This window comes from Alosa alosa, chromosome 2 (assembly GCF_017589495.1).
Source record: "Alosa alosa isolate M-15738 ecotype Scorff River chromosome 2, AALO_Geno_1.1, whole genome shotgun sequence".
NCBI classification, from domain to species: Eukaryota; Metazoa; Chordata; class Actinopteri; order Clupeiformes; family Clupeidae; genus Alosa; species Alosa alosa.
The window spans coordinates 9,837,728-9,857,727 of record NC_063190.1 but is presented as its reverse complement, the minus strand read 5'-3'; the positions used below and the strand labels follow the sequence as shown (position 1 = coordinate 9,857,727).

The 20,000-nt window shown below is 47.0% G+C and overlaps 1 protein-coding gene across 1 annotated transcript in view; it reads left to right on the top strand.

Annotated features, from left to right (window-relative positions):
- The window catches only part of LOC125289177 (roundabout homolog 2-like), a 158,975-nt gene that overhangs the window by 116,910 nt on the left and 22,065 nt on the right, over positions 1-20,000 (top strand). Inside the window, 13 exon segments of the mRNA XM_048235883.1 lie at positions 440-451; positions 1,259-1,383; positions 3,081-3,252; positions 4,758-4,963; positions 8,250-8,331; positions 8,647-8,812; positions 9,204-9,370; positions 9,846-9,967; positions 11,951-12,182; positions 16,077-16,151; positions 16,154-16,200; positions 16,449-16,620; positions 19,095-19,271. Of these exon segments, the coding sequence (XP_048091840.1) occupies positions 440-451; positions 1,259-1,383; positions 3,081-3,252; positions 4,758-4,963; positions 8,250-8,331; positions 8,647-8,812; positions 9,204-9,370; positions 9,846-9,967; positions 11,951-12,182; positions 16,077-16,151; positions 16,154-16,200; positions 16,449-16,620; positions 19,095-19,271 (1,755 nt within the window).

Genomic DNA, 20,000 nt, shown 5'->3' with positions numbered 1-20,000 from the left:
GTTTTGGTGTCGTTCCCATGGCCTATGAATGTGCCAGTTATGATGTGTTAACCATCAGCTTTTATTTTGGAGTGTTCGGAGTGCCATGTTCAGTCAACAGTCCTATACATACGATACCTATACAATGTGTACTTTGTGCATATTTGAGGATTATACTTTAAAGGAATAGTCCCGCAAATATGGCAAGTTTGGTGTCTGAATGGCTCTTATATTATCCTGGATATATTTAGATATGAGTGCCATCCAATCGCCAAGGTGACCCTCCCACTCTTTCCCACAAAGTGCTCCTCTCTACCTTTCCTCTCGGTGGAGTTATGTGCCAGACACCACATGCACTCATTCATTCTGATTTTCATTTTTTTTCTTTCCCTCTGTTCTGTTCCACTCCTCCTTTGTCTCATTCGTTCCCTCCTCACTCAATCCATTGTTCTGTCACCAGCCCGTCCAGTGGGTAAGTACCCATCCTTTTTTTCAAAGGCCAATCCCACTATGAATGTGCCGCAATAGCTGTTCACTGTCACATGTTCATTCAGTCAATCAGTCAACCACACACTCCCCTCACACGCACAAACTCAATCACTCACTCTCTCGCTCACATATTCGGACATAAAGTTTTTCATTCAGTCTTACACACTCACATGATCTCTCACTCACTCACTCACTTATTCTTCACTCACTCACTCTTCACTCACTCACTCACTCACTCACTCACTCACTCACTCTCTCTCTCTCACTCACTCACTGTCATGCACACACCTTATTTGTGTTTGAGTGCCACAGTCATTTGTGCACAAATACGAACCAGTGCACACAGCTTATGGCTTGGGGCACCAAGTAAAGTGTACACACACCTTTAGAGTGAGCTGCAAAACTGCATGACACACACCCTGCATGGCACACTGAGAAAAGTAGATAACCTACCAAATAATGATCCAAATTATTATTTATTGATATTTTTGTATCGTTTATTAGCTGTGCAACAAATAGGATTGGTTATGGAAAAGGATTGGGGTAAAAAGAACCTGAAACCTTGTTTGTTCCTTTATCTGACCTCCATAGACGACCCTGCTTGCACCAGTAGGTGAGATGCAGCTTGCTGAGATGTGCCTCTCACGGTTTGCATGTTAGTCATGTCCGGGCACACGCCTCTCCTCTCCCCAAACGTAGAGTCCGGTCAGGAATGACCAGTAGTGACCATCACACCTTTCAGAAAGCATGAGTGATAATGTGGTGTTCCATGTCACCTTTGACCTTACAGAAGCTCCCCAGTTTGTGGTGCGGCCACGGGACCAGATAGTGGCTCAGGGTCGCACGGCAACCTTCCCCTGCGAGACCAAAGGGAACCCGCAGCCCACCGTCTTCTGGCAAAGAGAGGGGAGCCAGGTAAGCAGTGTGTGTGTGTGTGTGTGTGTGTGTGTGTGTGTGTGTGTATCTGTATGTACAGTATGCTTATGTCTATTCAGAATCCTCTCTGTCTCTACATGTATGGATGTGCAATCTGTAAAATAGCACATTACTGTAGTCCACACAAACAGGCATAATTATCTGACTGAAGAGCTGGCATCAAACTCCTCTGCCTCTCCAATCACTCTGACACCGACTTCAAAACACCGTTCCGGTAAATCCGCAAGGTGTGTGTGTGTGTGTGTGTGTGTGTTAGCAGTGCCATGGGTCCTTTTTCCCGTCACGCCAGCGGATAATGAAGTGGTCATCACCGCCGTGTCGCCCGGGCTCTGGGGGTCATTTGTCAAACGCAAACATTAATTTAGCGCATTAGAGTCATTAGGTGTAATTGAATCGGGGCTAATGCCTATTCTCTCCTGTGCCGCAGTCACTTTGAGGAGTTTGGATGAGAGAGGATCTCATTAGAGGAGGCGTGGAGATGGCTATCCTGAGGTGGAGACGCCACGGTGGTTTCGAGCACGGCGCCAGGGGGCATTGTCATCAGCACTGTCATCATCATTGTCCACATCTTCATCGTCATCATCATCATCGTCTTTCACTCTCTGTAGATCATCTGCCTGTCTTTTTCTTTCTCTGTTCTCTATGGCTCTCTGTATGTCTCCACCATCTTATCTCTCTCCCTCTTTCTTTCTCTCCCTCTCTTTCCCTCTCTCTATCTCTTTCGTTCACCTTACATGTTAATTATTGGATCCCCAGCAGATGAAAGAAGCCTCAGATGAATAGTGAAGGAGAGAATAGGGAGTGGGCCAGAAGAACTGCACACACACACACACACACACACACACACACACACACACACACACACACACACACACACACACACACACACACACACTTTGAATCATGCACAATTGGAGCAAACTCCAGTGAAGTCTATGTAGCCACACAGTGACACATTAAAAGCATACCATTTTGACTTCTTTATATAATGCAGTTGTAGTTAGTAAAGTATGGAAACACCATGCTGTACGTTTTGTAAGGCATATGGTATGCATAGTGAAATCAAAGCATGATATGCTGATTATCCCTACATGCATAATGCTAAATAAGATAGAAACACGAATAGGAAATTGATGACTTGGAGGAATGGCAAAATAAGAGCAGTAAAATTCATTTGGCTCCAAGAGTTGCTTCTATTTCTTTATCAGCAGCCATCAAAGCATCCACGTTCATTACAGATCCCTCCCGTCCGCCTGTGCAACGACTTGATTAGGATTAATCTAGCTCAAAAACCCCAGCGCTAGCAGCACACGACAGTAAGGACTTTGATCTGCCTCTGCCTCTGCCTCTGCCTGTGCTGCTGCTGTTGCTGCTTCTCTTCAGGCCTGTTGAGAAGGCTGCCGGTCCGTAATACATTCCTATGCAGTCGAATTGATTAGATCAAAATCTTCTTACCCACTCTGTTGCCTATTGGATTTCGAGAACATGAAAGATGAATTTTTTTTTTTTTTTTAAGAGTGAGCTATGCTTTCAGTGTTTTTCGTCATGCAGAGTTTTCTTTACTGCTTGCATTGCATTCCTCTCTTGTGCGGCACTCTGCATAGAAGCTTTTGCGAGAGTACTGAATGTAAATGGGAGTGTCTCATCTATACCCCCTCCTCTCTCCACTCCTGCAGAGTCTGCTGTTCCCCAGCCAGCCGTCTCAGCCAGACAGCCGCTCGTCTGTGTCCCCGAGCGGAGAGCTGACCATCAGCTCGGTGCAGCGCACTGACGCCGGCTACTACATCTGCCAGGCCCTCACCGTAGCAGGGAGCATCCTGGCCAAAGCCCTGCTGGAGGTGTCCGATGGTAAGAAACAACTGCCAATGCTGTTAAGCTGTACTGGGTTTGTGTTTACTGTCATAATGATAAAGGAATGTTGGAGTGCATATTTTATGCACTTGCAAAACTCTTTCCTGCATATGTCTCACAAAATACACACACACACACACACACACACACACACACACATATAAGTAGGGGTACACACTCACAGTTCATACATGTACAGCACAGCTTATGTAAATTTCCGCACACAACCTATAAGCGCCGATAATAGCAGCCAATAAAGCACACAGCAGCAGCGGGGAAACGCACTCGAACAACTTTTTCATTTCGCCGAGGTGAACGCGGTGAGCGGCTCGGCAAATCAATCACGCGGGCGGCCCGGGCATCGCATCTCATCAGTAGTTGGCGGCCGGGGCCTGGGAAGACAGGGACATGGGGGAAAAAAGAGTGAGAACTGTCAAACTTAACACTCTCCCGCGGACATCGAGACATACATTTACACCCACTTCTCGCCACAGGGAGAAAAAAAAACAGAGTATCATTATCCTAAGTGCTCGATGGCTGCCAAGCGGGAGCTGTTTTCTACTTCCTTTTCATTCGATTCTTGGCCTCCACTCTCTCGGACATTATTGAATTAACATCTGTTCAAGGTCCTTTTTTCCCTCCAAAGATGGAAAGCTTTGGCCTCAAAGCGGGGATTGCTTGATAGCTGTGCATATAAATTGAGTGGTATGGGTGAGCAAAAATGGAGGGGTGTCAGTGAGGAAAGGCCGAGTGGCAGGAAAGATGGCTTAATTCGGACCAGCTGAAGATAATGCAGCAACATATGTACACACTCTGAAAGATTAACTAGATTCCACTATAGACGCCCAACGAGGAGAGCTCTGTCGCTATGAGCAGCCAACATTCCGCAGGGGGTGTTAGTACTTGAAGGAAGGTTAGAAAAGCGCACAGAGGAAAATTGCAGCCATCGAGGCAGGTTAAGTTATTGTCATTATCCCAATCTTAAAGAGAGCCTGTTGTGAAGATGAACAGAGCGAGAAAGAGAGAGAGAGAGGGGAGGATAAAGAGAGAAAGAGAAAGAGAGAGGGAGAGAATAGAAAGAGGGGAGGGTGTGAATGTGTTGAGAGGTGCCACGAAGAAGCCGCGCTAATTAGGCCCCTCGGCGAGGCGGTTTTAATCCACACCTTGTAATTAGCGATCGGAGGTGTGATGTAATGGCACGAGCGAGCAGTCATCAACAGCAGCCTCCCCCTGCATGGCTCGTTATTAAAAACAGGTACCCGCGCTCAAAACAGATCAATCACACGGCACACCTCGGGTAAGCGCAGGTGGCGGTGGGGTTGGTCACGGTGCGCCACTTTGCCAAAACGCTCTAATTGCCAAGGTCCAGGGAAGGTCAGTGAGTCGAAGGTAGCCTCTGTGTGGGTCCGCGGCTGATGATAAGGGTGACAGGGACAATGATGATGCCATGCCTCACCCGCCTCTGCTCCTCTTTCCCCCCCTCTCCCCCCACTTCCCCATAGCGAATAAGGACCGGCCCCCGCCCATCATCCGGCAGGGACCGGCCAATCAGACGCTGGCGGTGGATGGCGTGGCGGTGCTGGGGTGCCAGGCGTGGGGGGACCCCGAGCCCACAGTGACCTGGCTGAAGGATGGGGTCAGCCTGCTGGGCAAGGACCCCCGCATGTCCCTGCTGGAGCCCGGCAGTCTGCAGATCAGAGGCACCAAGGTGGGTCTGTGTGTGTGGTATAAATAGCACACACACACACACACACACACACACACACACACACACACACACACACACACACACACATACACACAGACACACAGACACACACAGGCTTAGGGAAGGGATTGAGCCGGCTATAAAATGCAACGCACAGGTTGGAAAAGGTTCTAGGAGCCATTAGACAAACAGACAAACATAGACAAACAGTTCTATTCAGTTTACAGTTGCAGAACTTCATTTGAATGACAATTCACTGTTTTGAGTTACAAAAAAACCTTGGCAAATGTTTTGGATTAGTAAAAATGCATTAGTCCAACTGTGCATGCTCAAAAAAAGATGGTAAGCATGTGCCCAACTAGGCACATGCCACTAAATTTATCAGCTCTAGGAGAGATGTGTTTTTGGTTATCACTGCCAGGGCAATTTGTCAAATAGTCATGCACAATATTTGCAAAGCGAGGCATTACTTGGATAATAATTAAACACATTGTGCGCCCTCTTCCTAGTCAAGGGAGATAATGTGGAAACCTGCCAGCTTGACCAGATTGAATTTTATCTCGCAATATGTTCAATTCAGCACCAACAAATTAGCATTACAAAAACAAGAAGCCCCACAGATTTTTGCATCAGCATTCAAGAATCCATAAGACCCAGGTGTGAGGGCTTCCACTAGCCGTGGTGGCGAGTGCATTTACATTCACATTTTCCAAGGGTACTCCTCAATGACCTTGGACTCTATTGTTATGCTTATAGGGTGTCCTGCTGTTTTGCCAAAATGAGTTTTGTAAGGAACGTACGATTTTTATGTGTTGTAGGAGATAGCTTATTGAAACGTCGGAAGATTCCTTTGTATGTTGGACTCATAGACAGGCTTTATGAAGGCAGGTTCATAAGATTGTCTCGAGCTTTAGGGAAAGTATTGTTAGTTCACAAGCACATGTTCTCTCATCTGTGCATGTACTTTTCTTCTGTTTCATATTGCATTGTTTACTTGACACTGAGGGATTTTCAGTAGCATACAATACATGTACATTGCATGCAATATACACACACAGAAGTGAGAATGTGTGATACTGATGTGTGTGTGTGTGTGTGTGCACGCATGCGCGTGTGTATGTGTGTGTCTTTATGTGGGTACACTATAAATGTAAGAGCAGTTTGTAACCCACTCAAACATGCATACACGCACACACACAAACACACATGCACACACATACGCACAGACACACGGACACGGATGGACACAAACACACACACACACACACACACACACACACACACACACACACACACACACACACACACACACACACACACACACACACCACATGCACAAGCACGCACAAAATGCACTGTCTTTTGTCTGCTGTCAGTTAGGCTTAATTTAGATGGACAAAAGCAGTCAGGCTGCTTCTGAAGATGAATAGCTGGAGTATTGATTTTTATAAATGGCTTAATGCTGTCACTTACCAGGAGAGCTTCCCTCCACCTTCCCTCTCCCCACCCTCCCTGCCTGCCCTCCCTTCTGACAGAAGCTGGGCTTTCACTCAAGACCAGGGCTATGGGAATACTATGAGAGTGAGAGTGTGTGTGTGTGTGTGTGTGTGTGTGTGTGTGTGTGTGTGTGTGTGTGTGTGTGTGTGTGTGTGTGTCGTGAGTGCACAGTACATGCTTTGATCAGTGTGGCCACTGTAGCGATGTGTCAGTTGCTCAGTTGTGTGGGCTTCATATCAGTTCTCTTTGCCCATGTCAGGTCAACTTACATCAGCTGAGTCTGATCCGAGTGGAGGGACTGTCGGTATCACAGAGATGAAACCTCACAGCCAGAGACAGCTACAGCTTTAAAGGCTTTAAGAGAAAACAGGAGAATGAGGACGAGAAAGAGGGAAACAGAGAGAGAGAGAGAGAGAGAGAGAGAGAGAAAGATTATGGGAAAGTGGAGGAGAGGGTCAGATAACGAGGGAGAGAAAGAGTGTGTGTGTGCCAAGCATTAATGTCAGAGAGAGAGAGAGAGAGAGAGAGAGAGAGAGAATCAAGTGTTAACAGATGCTATTGTTGGAGCAACCTACGCTAAGTAGATTATCATGTCACTCTTCCAGCTTCTTCATATTGATGGTGATGGGGTGAAGAGTACTAAATGAAATTTATTAAGAAAATTAACGTCAGCACTTTCGAGGGACACATGCTGTTAAGTCTCTGTTCTATTTTTTCCTCTCACCCCACCCTACCCTCTCACTCTCTTAATCACCCCATCTCCCTCTCTCTCCCTCTCACTCACTCTCACGTCCTTCCTCATTCTCTCCTTCTTTCCTTCCCTCTCTCTCTCTTTCTTTATCAATCACCTCCTCTCCCTTTCACACTCTCTTTCTTTTTCTCAGCTCTCTCTCTGTCTCTCTCCCAACCACTCTCTACCATTTCTCTCACTCTCTCGCTCTCTTTCTCCCTCTCTCTCCCTCTCACTCTGTCTGTCGCTCCATCTTTCTCTCTCTCTCCCTCTCTCTCTCTCCCTCTCTCCCCATCCCTGTGAAAGCTGACTCAGGCTGTGAGAGGTTAATGCATTTTCCCTGTACTTCATCATCTGAGCTGCTTCCGTCGCCGGGCTGCAGTTGGCATGTAAAAGGGCAGTAGGGATGGAGGTTAGGATGGGGGCCAGACACACACACACACACACACACACACACACACACTCCCCACTGTGTCTCTGCTTGGCATTTTGGGCCATACATTTTGCCTCCCAGTTAATTGACCGAGATCAAATGCCCTGAAAGGGGGCTGCCCTGATAAAGGCCTGCATCATGTGCCCTCTTGCCCAGGCCTTCATGGCTGTGCTGCAGTTTGCGGTCTGTTGGTAAAGTGGGCGAGTTAATTTGTTCGCTGGCTAGTTTGTTAATGGATTGATCGCCTCAGTGGTTCAGGGCCATGGTGGGATGCTTCCTACTGAGGATGGTCAATGCAGGGATGCTGTCCATTTCACAAATCAGTTCCTACCGCGTCTGGTTGGTGCAGTCATTTATGGAGCTTTCATTGTTTAATATGCATAGCATAGTGCTGTTCCGATTGGCTGATGTGTTGAGTAAGGGGCTTGATTGCTGTGAGGCATGTGTTACTGTAATTGGAAGAGCTGTGGTTGGGTGTTGTGATTAAATGAATGTTGTCTTGATTGGTTGATATGTTGTCTTGTGGGAGAGTTTACAGCCTGAGTGCTGTTTTGATTGGTCTAAATGGCCTGTAGCTCAGTCATTTATCCGTTTGATTGGCTGATCGCCGCTCTCTCCCTTGCCAGCTCTCTGACTCAGGCCTGTACACTTGCCTGGCAACCAGCTCTACAGGGGAAACCTCATGGAGCGCCTTCCTGGACGTGCGAGGTACGCCAGCACAGATAATGTTCTCAACAGAAAAATTCAAATAAATCAATACTGCTGTAAAAAAGTACTTACTTAACTCAGTAGGTATGGTTCAATATTTATGGAGTACACATATGATGTAATGATTAAAAGTAGTATGTGTTCACTCTGAGTGCCTTTGGATAAAATAATCTTCTAGTTGCTAGTTTTTATGTAAAGTTGTGTACTGTTTTTGTGACAAGCTCTATATACTTCTACAAATGTACTGATACTAAATGTATACTAATAAAAAAAGTACCAAATGTAAATTTGTGCTCTCTGTCCATCCTCATCCAGAATCCAGTGAGCTGCCAGACTCAGTCTCCCACAATGCATCTGCCCTGCCAGGGCCTCCCTCCAAGCCAGAGGTCACTGATGTCACCAAGAGCAGTGTCTCGTTGTCGTGGCAACCGGGGCCCGAGGACGGCTCCCAAATTTCCTCATATGTCATAGAAGCCTTCGGGTACGTCTGAGCGCACACGCACAGACACGCACCCAGAGCTATTATAGTGGACGTCCTTCAGCAGGGCTTAGACAGATGCAGGCTTTTAAAAGGCCATTAGGGGTTACTTCAGCTGAGGCCTGAAGGAGACATGGAGCTATTCATTCAGTTGTTTTATCTGCAGAATTCAGCAGTTGTTTTTAACAGCATGGATTGGTTTAATTGCTACTATTATCCAAGTCCTATACTGTAAAGGCCACAACTCTGATGAGTTTAATGTGATGTATGATATAAGTGTGTATGGAATATAACAGCATATCTTAAGCAGTGCCAGTAGCCCAGGGGGGCCGGACTGGAGTGAGTTAGCTACTGCACATTGCTGATGTTCTGTCTCCTACTTCTCCCTCTGCAGGCAGCTCGTGAGTAACAGCTGGCAGACTGTGGCGGACCATGTGAAGAGCACCCAGTTCACGGTGAAGGACCTGCGGCCTAACACTGTGTACCTGTTCATCATTCGTGCTGTGAACGCCCAGGGCTTGGGAGACCCCAGCCCCATGTCCGACCCTGTCCGCACTAAAGGTACCTTCCCCTGACCACACCCACGGGAACCTTGCCTTCTCCATCAGCATCAGTGATGCATGATAATCACTCATCATTATTCATTATTATGACGTTTATCATCAATGCTGGGCTAATACACATGACTAGAGTCTGAAAGTCATGTTTGATACTGTAGATTACATTATTAGTAAATTAATATTTTATACAGACAGTCATCAATACTTGATAGGTTAATCAAAGAACTAAATTATGATTCACTCAGTATGGCAATAATAATCTATTGTATGTAATGAATCTGTATAATTGTATGTTGAATAATGATTATACCACATACTGTACGTTTGTACATATACTCCTTATCTGTGATCATCTTTAATATGTTTAATATGTTACTTGATTAAGCATATTGTGGACATAGAATTCATTGTGATTTCAGAGCTAGTCTATGATGGTGATGCAAAGATAATGCTAATGCTAACTGTCCATGCTGCAGACATCAGCCCTCCTGTGCAGGGTGTGGACCACCGGCGCGTGCAGCAGGAGCTGGGGGACGTGGTGGTCAACATGCACAACCCCGTGGTGCTCAGCTCCACCTCTGTGCGCGTCACCTGGACGGTGAGTAGCTCTCGGGACAGTGACAGTCCATGCTAAGTGGACAAAATATGTCTTTGGTTGGACTTTGGTGCAAGTGGGAGTGTAGTTTAGATCTGGATGGACCAATTTAAAAATAAAGTAAAATATTTATTTTATAGAACTCTGAGCAGTGGATAATGCCTTGTGAAGAAATATATTCTATGTCTGAGTCTGATACATTATTCTCAGTGTGACCAATCAGTTTATGTATCTTCCATGTGCTGCATTATGAGTTTCCAGAAGCTTCTGTTTTGTATGTTTCTGCAGAATTGCAGATAATTTGTTTTCCATCCCGTTGTAGGGGACAGAGAGAGAGAGGGATAGAGAGAGAGAGAGAGAGAGAGAGAGAGAGAGAGAGAAAGAAGGAGAAAGGGAAACTGAAGATAACTTTAGACAAGTGGACAGGACACCATGCGACAGCTGGCACATCATTAATCTCCGATCGTTTAGGGTGACGCCTGAATTAAGACAAATGTTTTTCCCAGGAACAAATAGATCACCATTAGCCCAACATGTTGTGCTCCCTCCTTTGGAAGCTGTGTGCAGTCAGCTCTTTATCTAAAGCCCGCTATGCTTTCCCCCACTCTCTCCCATTTTTTTCTCTCACTTTTTTTGGCAGGGTGTCCCATCTGCTTTCTCTAGAGTGTTATTTAATGACGAAAAAGCCCCTTCACACACACTTGCACACACACACACACACACACACACACACACACACACACACACACACACACATGCACACACAGACTTGCACACACACATGCACACACACACACTTGCACACGCACACGCACACACACATACACATACACATACACATACACACACACACACACACAGACACACACACCATATGCTAGAGTGTGGCATGCACCAGCAGCTAGATGACAGTTTAATATTATTTTCTGTTTGTGTTGGGAGACTGTGTGCTGGGCCTCAGTATGAAGGATGAGCCCTTTTGTTTGAACATGTCGCCCAGTGGCCGACCTATTTGCCACGCTGACTTACAAAATAAACAACCCGCCGCCCGCTCCACTGGATCTCGGTTATTTTGTCTCCCTGTGGCGTTAATGATTTTGTTTTTCACCATTTTCCCTCTGTGAGCTTCAAAAAACAGTCAAAATGTCAGCCATTTTGAGCCATATCCCTCATAGTGTACCATTTTTCAGCTGTTATCAAAATTAGTTAGTGTGTCTCCATTATCAACCTCAGCTACAAGTGGATAGGGTATGAGATAAAAGCTTTACACAGTAACTGGTGTTCCATTGGTCAGCCAAAGCAAACCAAAGACACACACACACACACACACACACACACACACACACACACACACACACATACACACAGCTCTAGTCCGTATTAGTGCATATCTGAAAGCTGAAAACTCCACTGGAGTCCAATCAGTTATATTACAGAGAGGAGGGAGGGGAGGTGAGTGGATGGGGTTTGAGGAGGGAGGGGGCGTGCTCAAAGCTTTTAGGCTCCCGGTTCATTCCATTAATGAAATCCAAACACACCCTGGTGCTGGGCACGCGCGCGGTGGCCGCTGATTTATTTGGACGGGGCTGACGGTAAACAGCTGCTTTATTTCGCCTATAAAAGCTTTCACTTGCTTGGGCCCCTGTTAACAAGGCATTACGGAGAGTTATGCCGCACCCCACCCTCCGGCCGCCCTTCAGCCAGAGGAGAGCAGCTACACCTTGTGGGGGTGGGGGCGGTGGAGGTCTTAAGGCAGAGAGGCCTCTCTGTGTGTTTTACACAAGCTGTTTGAAACAGGTGTCAGCAGATGTAGTGTTTGTTATGCCAGCCGTTTCAGAGAGGTTGCATAAGCTTTATATGCTTTACCTAAACAGGTGGACGGGTTGTTTTTGGGTTTTTTTTCCACCAAAAATGGGTAATTTGTATGCATTCATGCCAAATCACATGATTAAATCCAATCTGGTGTAATCTCTTTCATATCTGCAGGTGGAGAAGCCCTCACAGTTTATTCAAGGTTACAGGGTTTTGTACAGGCAAACGTCTGGGCTACCCTCTCCCGGGGCCTGGCAGAGTCAAGACCTGAAGGTCCCCTCTGAGCGTGACATTACTCTGTTGGGCCTGAAGAAGGGCGTGGTGTACGAGATCAAGGTTCGCCCGTACTTCTACGAGTTCCAGGGAGCCGACAGCGAATCCATGACAGCTCGCACCAATGAGGAAGGTGAGTCGCCTCTCTGGAAAAAAACCTGACATCAGAAACATTTTCCATGTTTCAAATTGAACTACATTTCAGTTGGATAACTACCCAATTAGGATAACAATCACTGTAGCTAATTATACCAAACATAATGCAGACATGCCCAGTTGAATCCCATGCAAATTGCCTGGGCATATTCATTTTCATGGATTTACACACACACACACACACACATACTCACACACACACACACACACACACACACACACACACACACACACACACACACACACACACACACACACACACACACACACAATCACACAATAGAAACCCACACAAAGCTTGGACTAATCCAGAGCAGCTCCCAGCCCAGCCCAGTAAATGCCCAGTGAATGCACATATTTCTCCCTTGGACCAGAGCCACCTCTGACCTTGGCAGCGGTAGCCGCCCGCCCTCCTCTGCCCAGTTGGGGCTCCGGTACAGGACGCTGCTGGCCACCTCCCTCCCATTCTCTCTCTCTCTCTCCCACTCTCTCTCTCTCTCTCCCTCCCCTCTTCCCCTCTCTCTCTCTCTTTCTCCCACTCTCTCTCTCTCTCACACTCTCTCTCCCACTCTCTCTCTCTCTCTCTCTCCCTCTCTCCCTGTGGGCTGGAGAGAGCCAGAGGCCCCCTGCTGTAGTGCTTTGATGGCTGTGAGGGCTGAGCTGCACCAGTGGGCATCCACAGGAGGGGGTGGGGAGGGAGGGAGGGAGGGAGGGGGTGTCTCTTTGAGCTTGCCCAGGACAGAGGTCCCTCTGAGGGCCTGGCCTTGCTTTGAGAGTGGGGGGTTGGAGCTCAGGTTGGTCAGGCTTTTGTCTCTCTCTTCCTCCCTGAGAGACCCTTAAGAGGTATGTGTGTCAGTCATTGCTGACAACACAGACAACACCATTATGTATGTATCTTTCTTTATCTTTATCTGGTTTGTCTTCTGGTCACACGCACACACACACACACACACTCATGCAAAGATACACACACACACACACACACACTCATGCAAAGATACACAAAGAAAACAAATAAGCGCATGAACACACTCTCTGGCTCTCAGTCACACTTAATAAATTAAATGACTCAAACACACACACACACACACACACATACACACACTAGACATCTAGGGACACCTATCCCTTAACATGAATCAGCTCCTGACCGGTGTGGACCCGTGTCCTCTCCGCAGTGTCCTAGATGTTTATGTGGAGGCGTCCCTAGAGGTCTAGAAATGGAGCTGGGTGCCAGACCAGTGTAGCGCTTAGCACACTCAACCCCAGTGTAGTGGGTCACCCATCCAGAGCCAGAGATATGTCACACAACTAATGGCCTTATTAGCATCCCCTTCATCACTGGGCATGTCTGTGAGAGGCTTTCACTTAGATCACACATGCAAAAAATCAGCGTTTACAGTGTGTGTGTGTGTGGGATTTACATTTATATGTATCTGTTCATCTCCACAAAGTGGTTTGAGTGTGTTTAAATTTGCAATTGAATGCATGGGGTGTTTGCACATGTGTGGTGAGTGTGCTTGTGTGTGTGTGTGTCTGTGTGTTTGTGTGTGTGTGTGTGTGTGTGTGTGTGTGTGTGTGTGTGTGTGTGTGTGTGTGTGTGTGTGTGTGTCTGTGTGTGTGTGTGTGTGTGTGTGTGTGTGTGTGCCTGTATGTGTGCTTAAGTACATGTGTGGTGGAATGTTAGGTGCTGTAATATTAATGCAGTGTCACTGACTGCGCTAAGTCTCCTTTGATTGCGGGGACATGGTGTGGCAGCGTAGTGTAATGCTGATGGAAGCCACAGAGATGGAACGGCATGGAACCCAATTAGAGCATCCCCTTGTGTGATGCTGAAAAGGTTATGTCTTCATTGAGCATGATGTGTGCCTTTGATGGCATACATTGTTGATGGCTCCAGTAGTAGTTAATGTCAGGATGCTCTTCACTAGGGAGGTTCACTCTTTCATGACGCTTAGAGATCAAGCTGTGCAACACCAGGGCTTTGGCTCTCCCAGCTGAAGCAAGAAGGTGGAGGAGCCGCGGAGGAGCCGTGAGTGTAGTGACGGAGGTATGCATGGGTGGGTGGATAGGAGATGGGGGCATCATCCAGTAAGAAATGCATGGGTGATGAGGGCACAGAGAGAAAGAAAGGAATGAGAGAGAGAAAAAGACAGACGACAGTCAGTGGACAGTATAATTGCTCGGCCGGTGGTCCTTCGGTCATGGTGTTCTTCACAAGGCCCATTTGGTGGTAGTTGGCGTTATTTAACATGGAGGATGGGGTGCGCTGAGACCTGTCTCCGTCAGACCAGCGGCAGCCAGGCATGACTAACAATGTCTCAGGGTCATGGAGGTCACTGTGCCATGATTCAAATATGCTCTTCCACTATGGTGGAGCCTACAGTAGTCATTTATGTTTCATGGCTGTATTCAGAAATTCCATGATGTCTCTATAGGGGGGTTTGCAGCTGAAGTCAGCCAGGCTATGGCGGGGTCACAGGTTCACTGTCTTGGCAGCTGCTGCTGCTGTTATGTAAACTGTCACTAGTGGAAGTATCTAGTGTGTCAGTGGAATTCACATGCCAACACGTATACCATCAGGATTTGCACTAGCACAACATGCCCCCACCCCCTTTTGGGGACTTCATGTTGATTTGTATCCTTTCACCATTCTAAAATGTTTTATGTTCATTATAACATTATTCTGATTTAACTCAATTTTAAAACGTTTTTTTTTATATATTTAATTTACAATGCTGTCAAACCTACAACAACAACAACTTGCATTTATATAGCACTTTTCAAGGAACCCAAAGCGCTTTACAGTGAAGGGGGAACCAGAGAGGGTTAAAGCAGAGCTTTGGGGGAACCTCACTAACCACCAATGTGTAGCACCCACCTGGGTGATGCACGGCAGCCGTTATGCGCCAGAACGCTCACCACACAACCAGCTTGAGGTGGACAGTGAGGGAATGACCTATAGCATCTGTAGCCCGTTGATTGAGTTGTCTCTCTGTATAATGTGCTTTGCACCAAACCACTACATGTTCTTCTTAGAGAGTGAAGCATTTATAGAGAGGCCCATAAGTTCTCTCTGCCCTGAGCCTTTGGCTGCCTCCATCTGTCTGCATGTTTGCGTTGCGCGAGAGGAGCTTGTTTACATAGGCATATGTGCTTTAGCCGTGCGGCTGAACTCCACTCCGCTCCATGCTGCTCCGCCTCACTGCTCCCTGAGACGTCTGCTCGCTCCGCTGGTGTCGTCGCACTGAGGAAGTCTTTATTGCAGCGCTGTGTAGGACTGTAATTGCTTTAGTGTACTCCAGATTGCACACACACATGCATGCGCACACACACACACACACACACACACACACACACACATTCTGATGTGTGTACTCTCTCTCTCTCTCTCTCTCTCTCTCTCTCTCACACTTACATACACACACAAAGACACACACACACACACAAAGACACCACACACACACACACAGAGACACACACACACACAGACTGTAACTCTAGTCCGGGTTAGAGCATATCTTACTCACAAAATCATTATTATATTATTATCATATTATATGCACAATCTAATGTGATACTATTAGAATATTATACTATTAGATTGTGGTTTAATGGAGTTAAGTTATTAAAGTTATTACATCATTAGGAAGTTATTGCATGTAAGGTTAACCCAATAATATAACTGGGAGCTTATGACAATAATGGCTTTTCTGTAATGTCCATTTTTGGCAGAATTGAGTGCTATTATTGGGAGTTATTATGTTACTAATTGCACATAAGTAAATAATTGCATTATGTGGTCCTGCACTGTCTGTAATGTCCTTCTGCTCCCTCCTTTCTTCCCCACCCCACCCAACCCCACCCCCAGCCCCCAGTGCCCCTCCCCAGCAGGTGACGGTGATGACGGTGGGCAGCCACAACAGCACCTCCATCAGCATCTCCTGGGACCCCCGCCCACTGACCACCAGAACGGCATCATACAGGAGTACAAGGTAACCAGCTCACAGATATCCCTCCTTGACCGCACCCAGATAATAATACTAACTACTACTACTACTACTACTACTACTACTACTAATAATAATAATAATAATAATAATAATAAAATAATACTAAAATGATACTAAATAATACTAACCACAAATGAGATCTCTAATTAGCAAGATCATTTTGAAAGCCATTCTGAAAACCACACCTTTTTCTTCTCTTCTGTCTTCTCCTCTGTTGTTTCTTGGGTTAGATCTGGTGTCTGGGCAATGAGAGCCGTTTCCATGTGAACAAGACGGTTGACGCGGCCATCCGCTCGGTGGTTTTGGGTGGACTCCAGACAGGGGTGCAGTACCGAGTGGAGGTGGCCGCCGGGACCAGTGCTGGTGTTGGGGTGAGGAGTGACCCCCAGCCCATCATCATTGGTAAGAGAGGGGCTCTGTGTGTGTGTGTGTGTGTGTGTGTGTGTGTGTGTGTGTGTGTGTGTGTGTGTGTGTTTGAGTTATGGTTTGTGGATTTTTTAGGTTGAGTTGTGATCAATATTTACTCGTCTGCCTGGTAGTCTTATGGACAGCTGCTTTTCCTTTGCAGCCTTTTGTTTGTGTATAGTGTGAGTGTGTGTGTGTGTGTGTGTGTGTGAACGTGTTTATTCTTTTGTACGCCTGTGTGTATGTTTCTGTATTGGTTTATTCGGTTTGTACGCGATGGAAAAATGAGTTGTATGTTTCTGTATTGAGAGAGATGGACCAGAGGTCCAAGGGAGAGGAAAGATGAGTTGAAAAGAAAGGAGATGCAGAGAAGAAAGGATGCAGAGAAGAAAGAAAGGATGAGAGATGCAGAGAAGAAAGGATGAGAGGAGAAAGAGATGCAGAGAAGAAAGGATGAGAGGGAGAGATGCAGAGAAGAAAGGAGGAGAGAGAGATGCAGAGAAGAAAGGAGGAGAGGAGAGATGCAGAGAAGAAAGGATGAGAGAGAGAGAGAGATGCAGAGAAGAAAGGATGAGAGAGAGATGCAGAGAAGAAAGAAGGAGGAGAGAGATGCAGAGAAGAAAGGAGGAGAGGGAGAGATGCAGAGAAAGGGAGACATTGATCCAGGAGTCTGAGAAAAACAATGGAGATGGACTCATGCAAGGAAGAACAGTGCTACAGTATGGGAATAAGACAAATACCAGAAGAGGGAGAAAATAAGATGGCTGAGGAAGTAAATGAGAGATGTGAAGAGAGAGTGAGAAATAGAGAATCTTCTCTTGGATGCTTCTGGTCATTTATCTGCACAAAGGGAAAACAGAGGGATTCATCAGCGAGAGTCAGAGAGACGCCGTGAGAATCATTTATCAGATTCAGACTCTCGGGAAAGAGAACTTCCTGCCTCACCAAGCTTTACACGTGTACTCCTGCAGGCTAGTTGAGTTTTCCAAATCAAGCTCTTTTTGCCACTTATATGTGTTTCTTCTTCACCCCCCCCCCCTTTCATAGTGATCAATCGCAACGAAAAAAAAGCAATGGAATTTCATTTAACAAACTGTCCAGCATCATTGTGCAGAACGCTGTCGGCCATATCAACATTCCGCCCTTCAATAACTTTGAGCGGCAAACTGCCATCTCTGTCGTCAGTGTTATTGCACAGACTCATCACCCCATTGCATTCTATCAAATGGCTGAAGAATGGGATGGATAAATACTTGCCGGATCAATAGTATCGATCGGCTCTCTCTTCCCTCCATGGCTGCTGACTGCCAGGGCTGAAAAACATCCGAATCGGCCCCAGGCGAGCGTAGGGGAGTTGGGGAGAGGGGAGAGGGGAGAGGCAGGGGCGGCCCTGGGGGTAGAGGCTTAATGATGGGAGGGGGCTTGTGGGTGGGTGTGGAGGTGGAGTGGGCTCACGCTCGCTTGCTTGCTCGCCGCCGAGACTGTGAATCTAATTTCACAGCACAGTAGCTGCTGCACCAGGAAATCAAACTCTAGCGCTGCCTCCAATGTCAACTGCCTTCCCCCACTACACATACACACAAACACACACGAATGCACCTAGACACACACATACACACGCACGCACACACACACACACACACACACACACACACACACACACACACACACATATATATATACAGACACACACACACACACACACACTTACACACATATACATACAGACACACACACACCCACACACACACATACAGACACACACACAGACACACACACACACACACACACACACACACACACACACACACACACACACACACACACACAGACACAGACACAGACACAGACACACACACACACACAGATACAGACACACACACACACACACACACACACACACACACACAGTCACACACAGTCCCTCCAACCTATACCTCAGGCCATCAACTATCCCCCTTCCTCACTTGCAGTCCACCCCATAGAACCATAGAATCAAATTGATGGGCAGAAGAGTGTTTGATGGATTAGATCTGCTCACGGACTGCACCTTCTGGCTTTTGATCTTCTACTCTCATGTTCTCCCTCATTTCCAAATGAAAACAAACAAACACTGATTGAGTTCAACAGGACGCCGCGGTGTGAGACAGCGGTCATGGTGACAGCGTGGTGCCGCTGCTTAACTGGACGTTCCTTTTGGTCCTCTGTTTTTGCTCATTTCATGTTGTATAATCCTATTAGTAAAAATAGAATGGAGCCTCTATTTTTTAATCGTTTTTTCTTGTCCACTGATCTAATGTGACTGGTGATGTGTAGAGAGAAAGAGAGAGAGACAGAGTGTTAGGGAGAGAGAGAGAGAGAGAGAGAGTGTTAGGGAGAGAGAAAGAGAAAGAGAGAAAGAGAGAGAGAGATAGGGTCACTCGGGAGGTTGCAGCAGTGCACAGCTGTGATCGCTGTCTATCTCCTGATAGGTGCTGAGCTGCAAGATGTTATGACGGGCGACGAAGGAGCCAATAGCATCACGGACGTGGTGAAGCAGCCCGCCTTCATCGCAGGGCTGGGCGGGGCCTGCTGGATCGTACTCATGGGCTTCAGCGCGTGGCTCTACTGGAGGAGGAAGAAGAGGAAGGGACTGAGCAACTACGCAGGTATGAGCAACCACGCGGGTATGGAACATACCCCACACAGCCCCCCATATACCACACACAGCCCCCCATATACCACACACAGCCCCCATATACCACACACAGCCCCCATATACCACACACAGCCCCCCCATATGGAGTTATGGAGTTATAGCAGATACCACACACAGCCCCCCATATGGAGTTATGGCACATACCACACACAGCCCCCCATATGGAGTTATGGAGTTATAGCAGATACCACACACAGCCCCCCATATACCACACACAGCCCCCCCCATATGGAGTTATGGAGTTATAGCAGATACCACACACAGCCCCCCATATGGAGTTATGGCACATACCACACACAGCCCCCCATATGGAGTTATGGAGTTATGGCACATACCACACACAGCCCCCCATATGGAGTTATGGCACATACCACACACAGCCCCCCATATGGAGTTATGGCACATACCACACACAGCCCCCCATATACCACACACAGCCCCCCATATGGAGTTATGGCACATACCACACACAGCCCCCCATATGGAGTTATGGAGTTATGGCACATACCACACACAGCCCCCCATATGGAGTTATGGAGTTATGGCACATACCACACAGCCCCCCCCATGGAGTTATGGCGAGTTATGGCACATACCACACACAGCCCCCCATATGGAGTTATGGAGTTATGGCACATACCACACACAGCCCCCCATATGGAGTTATGGCACATACCAC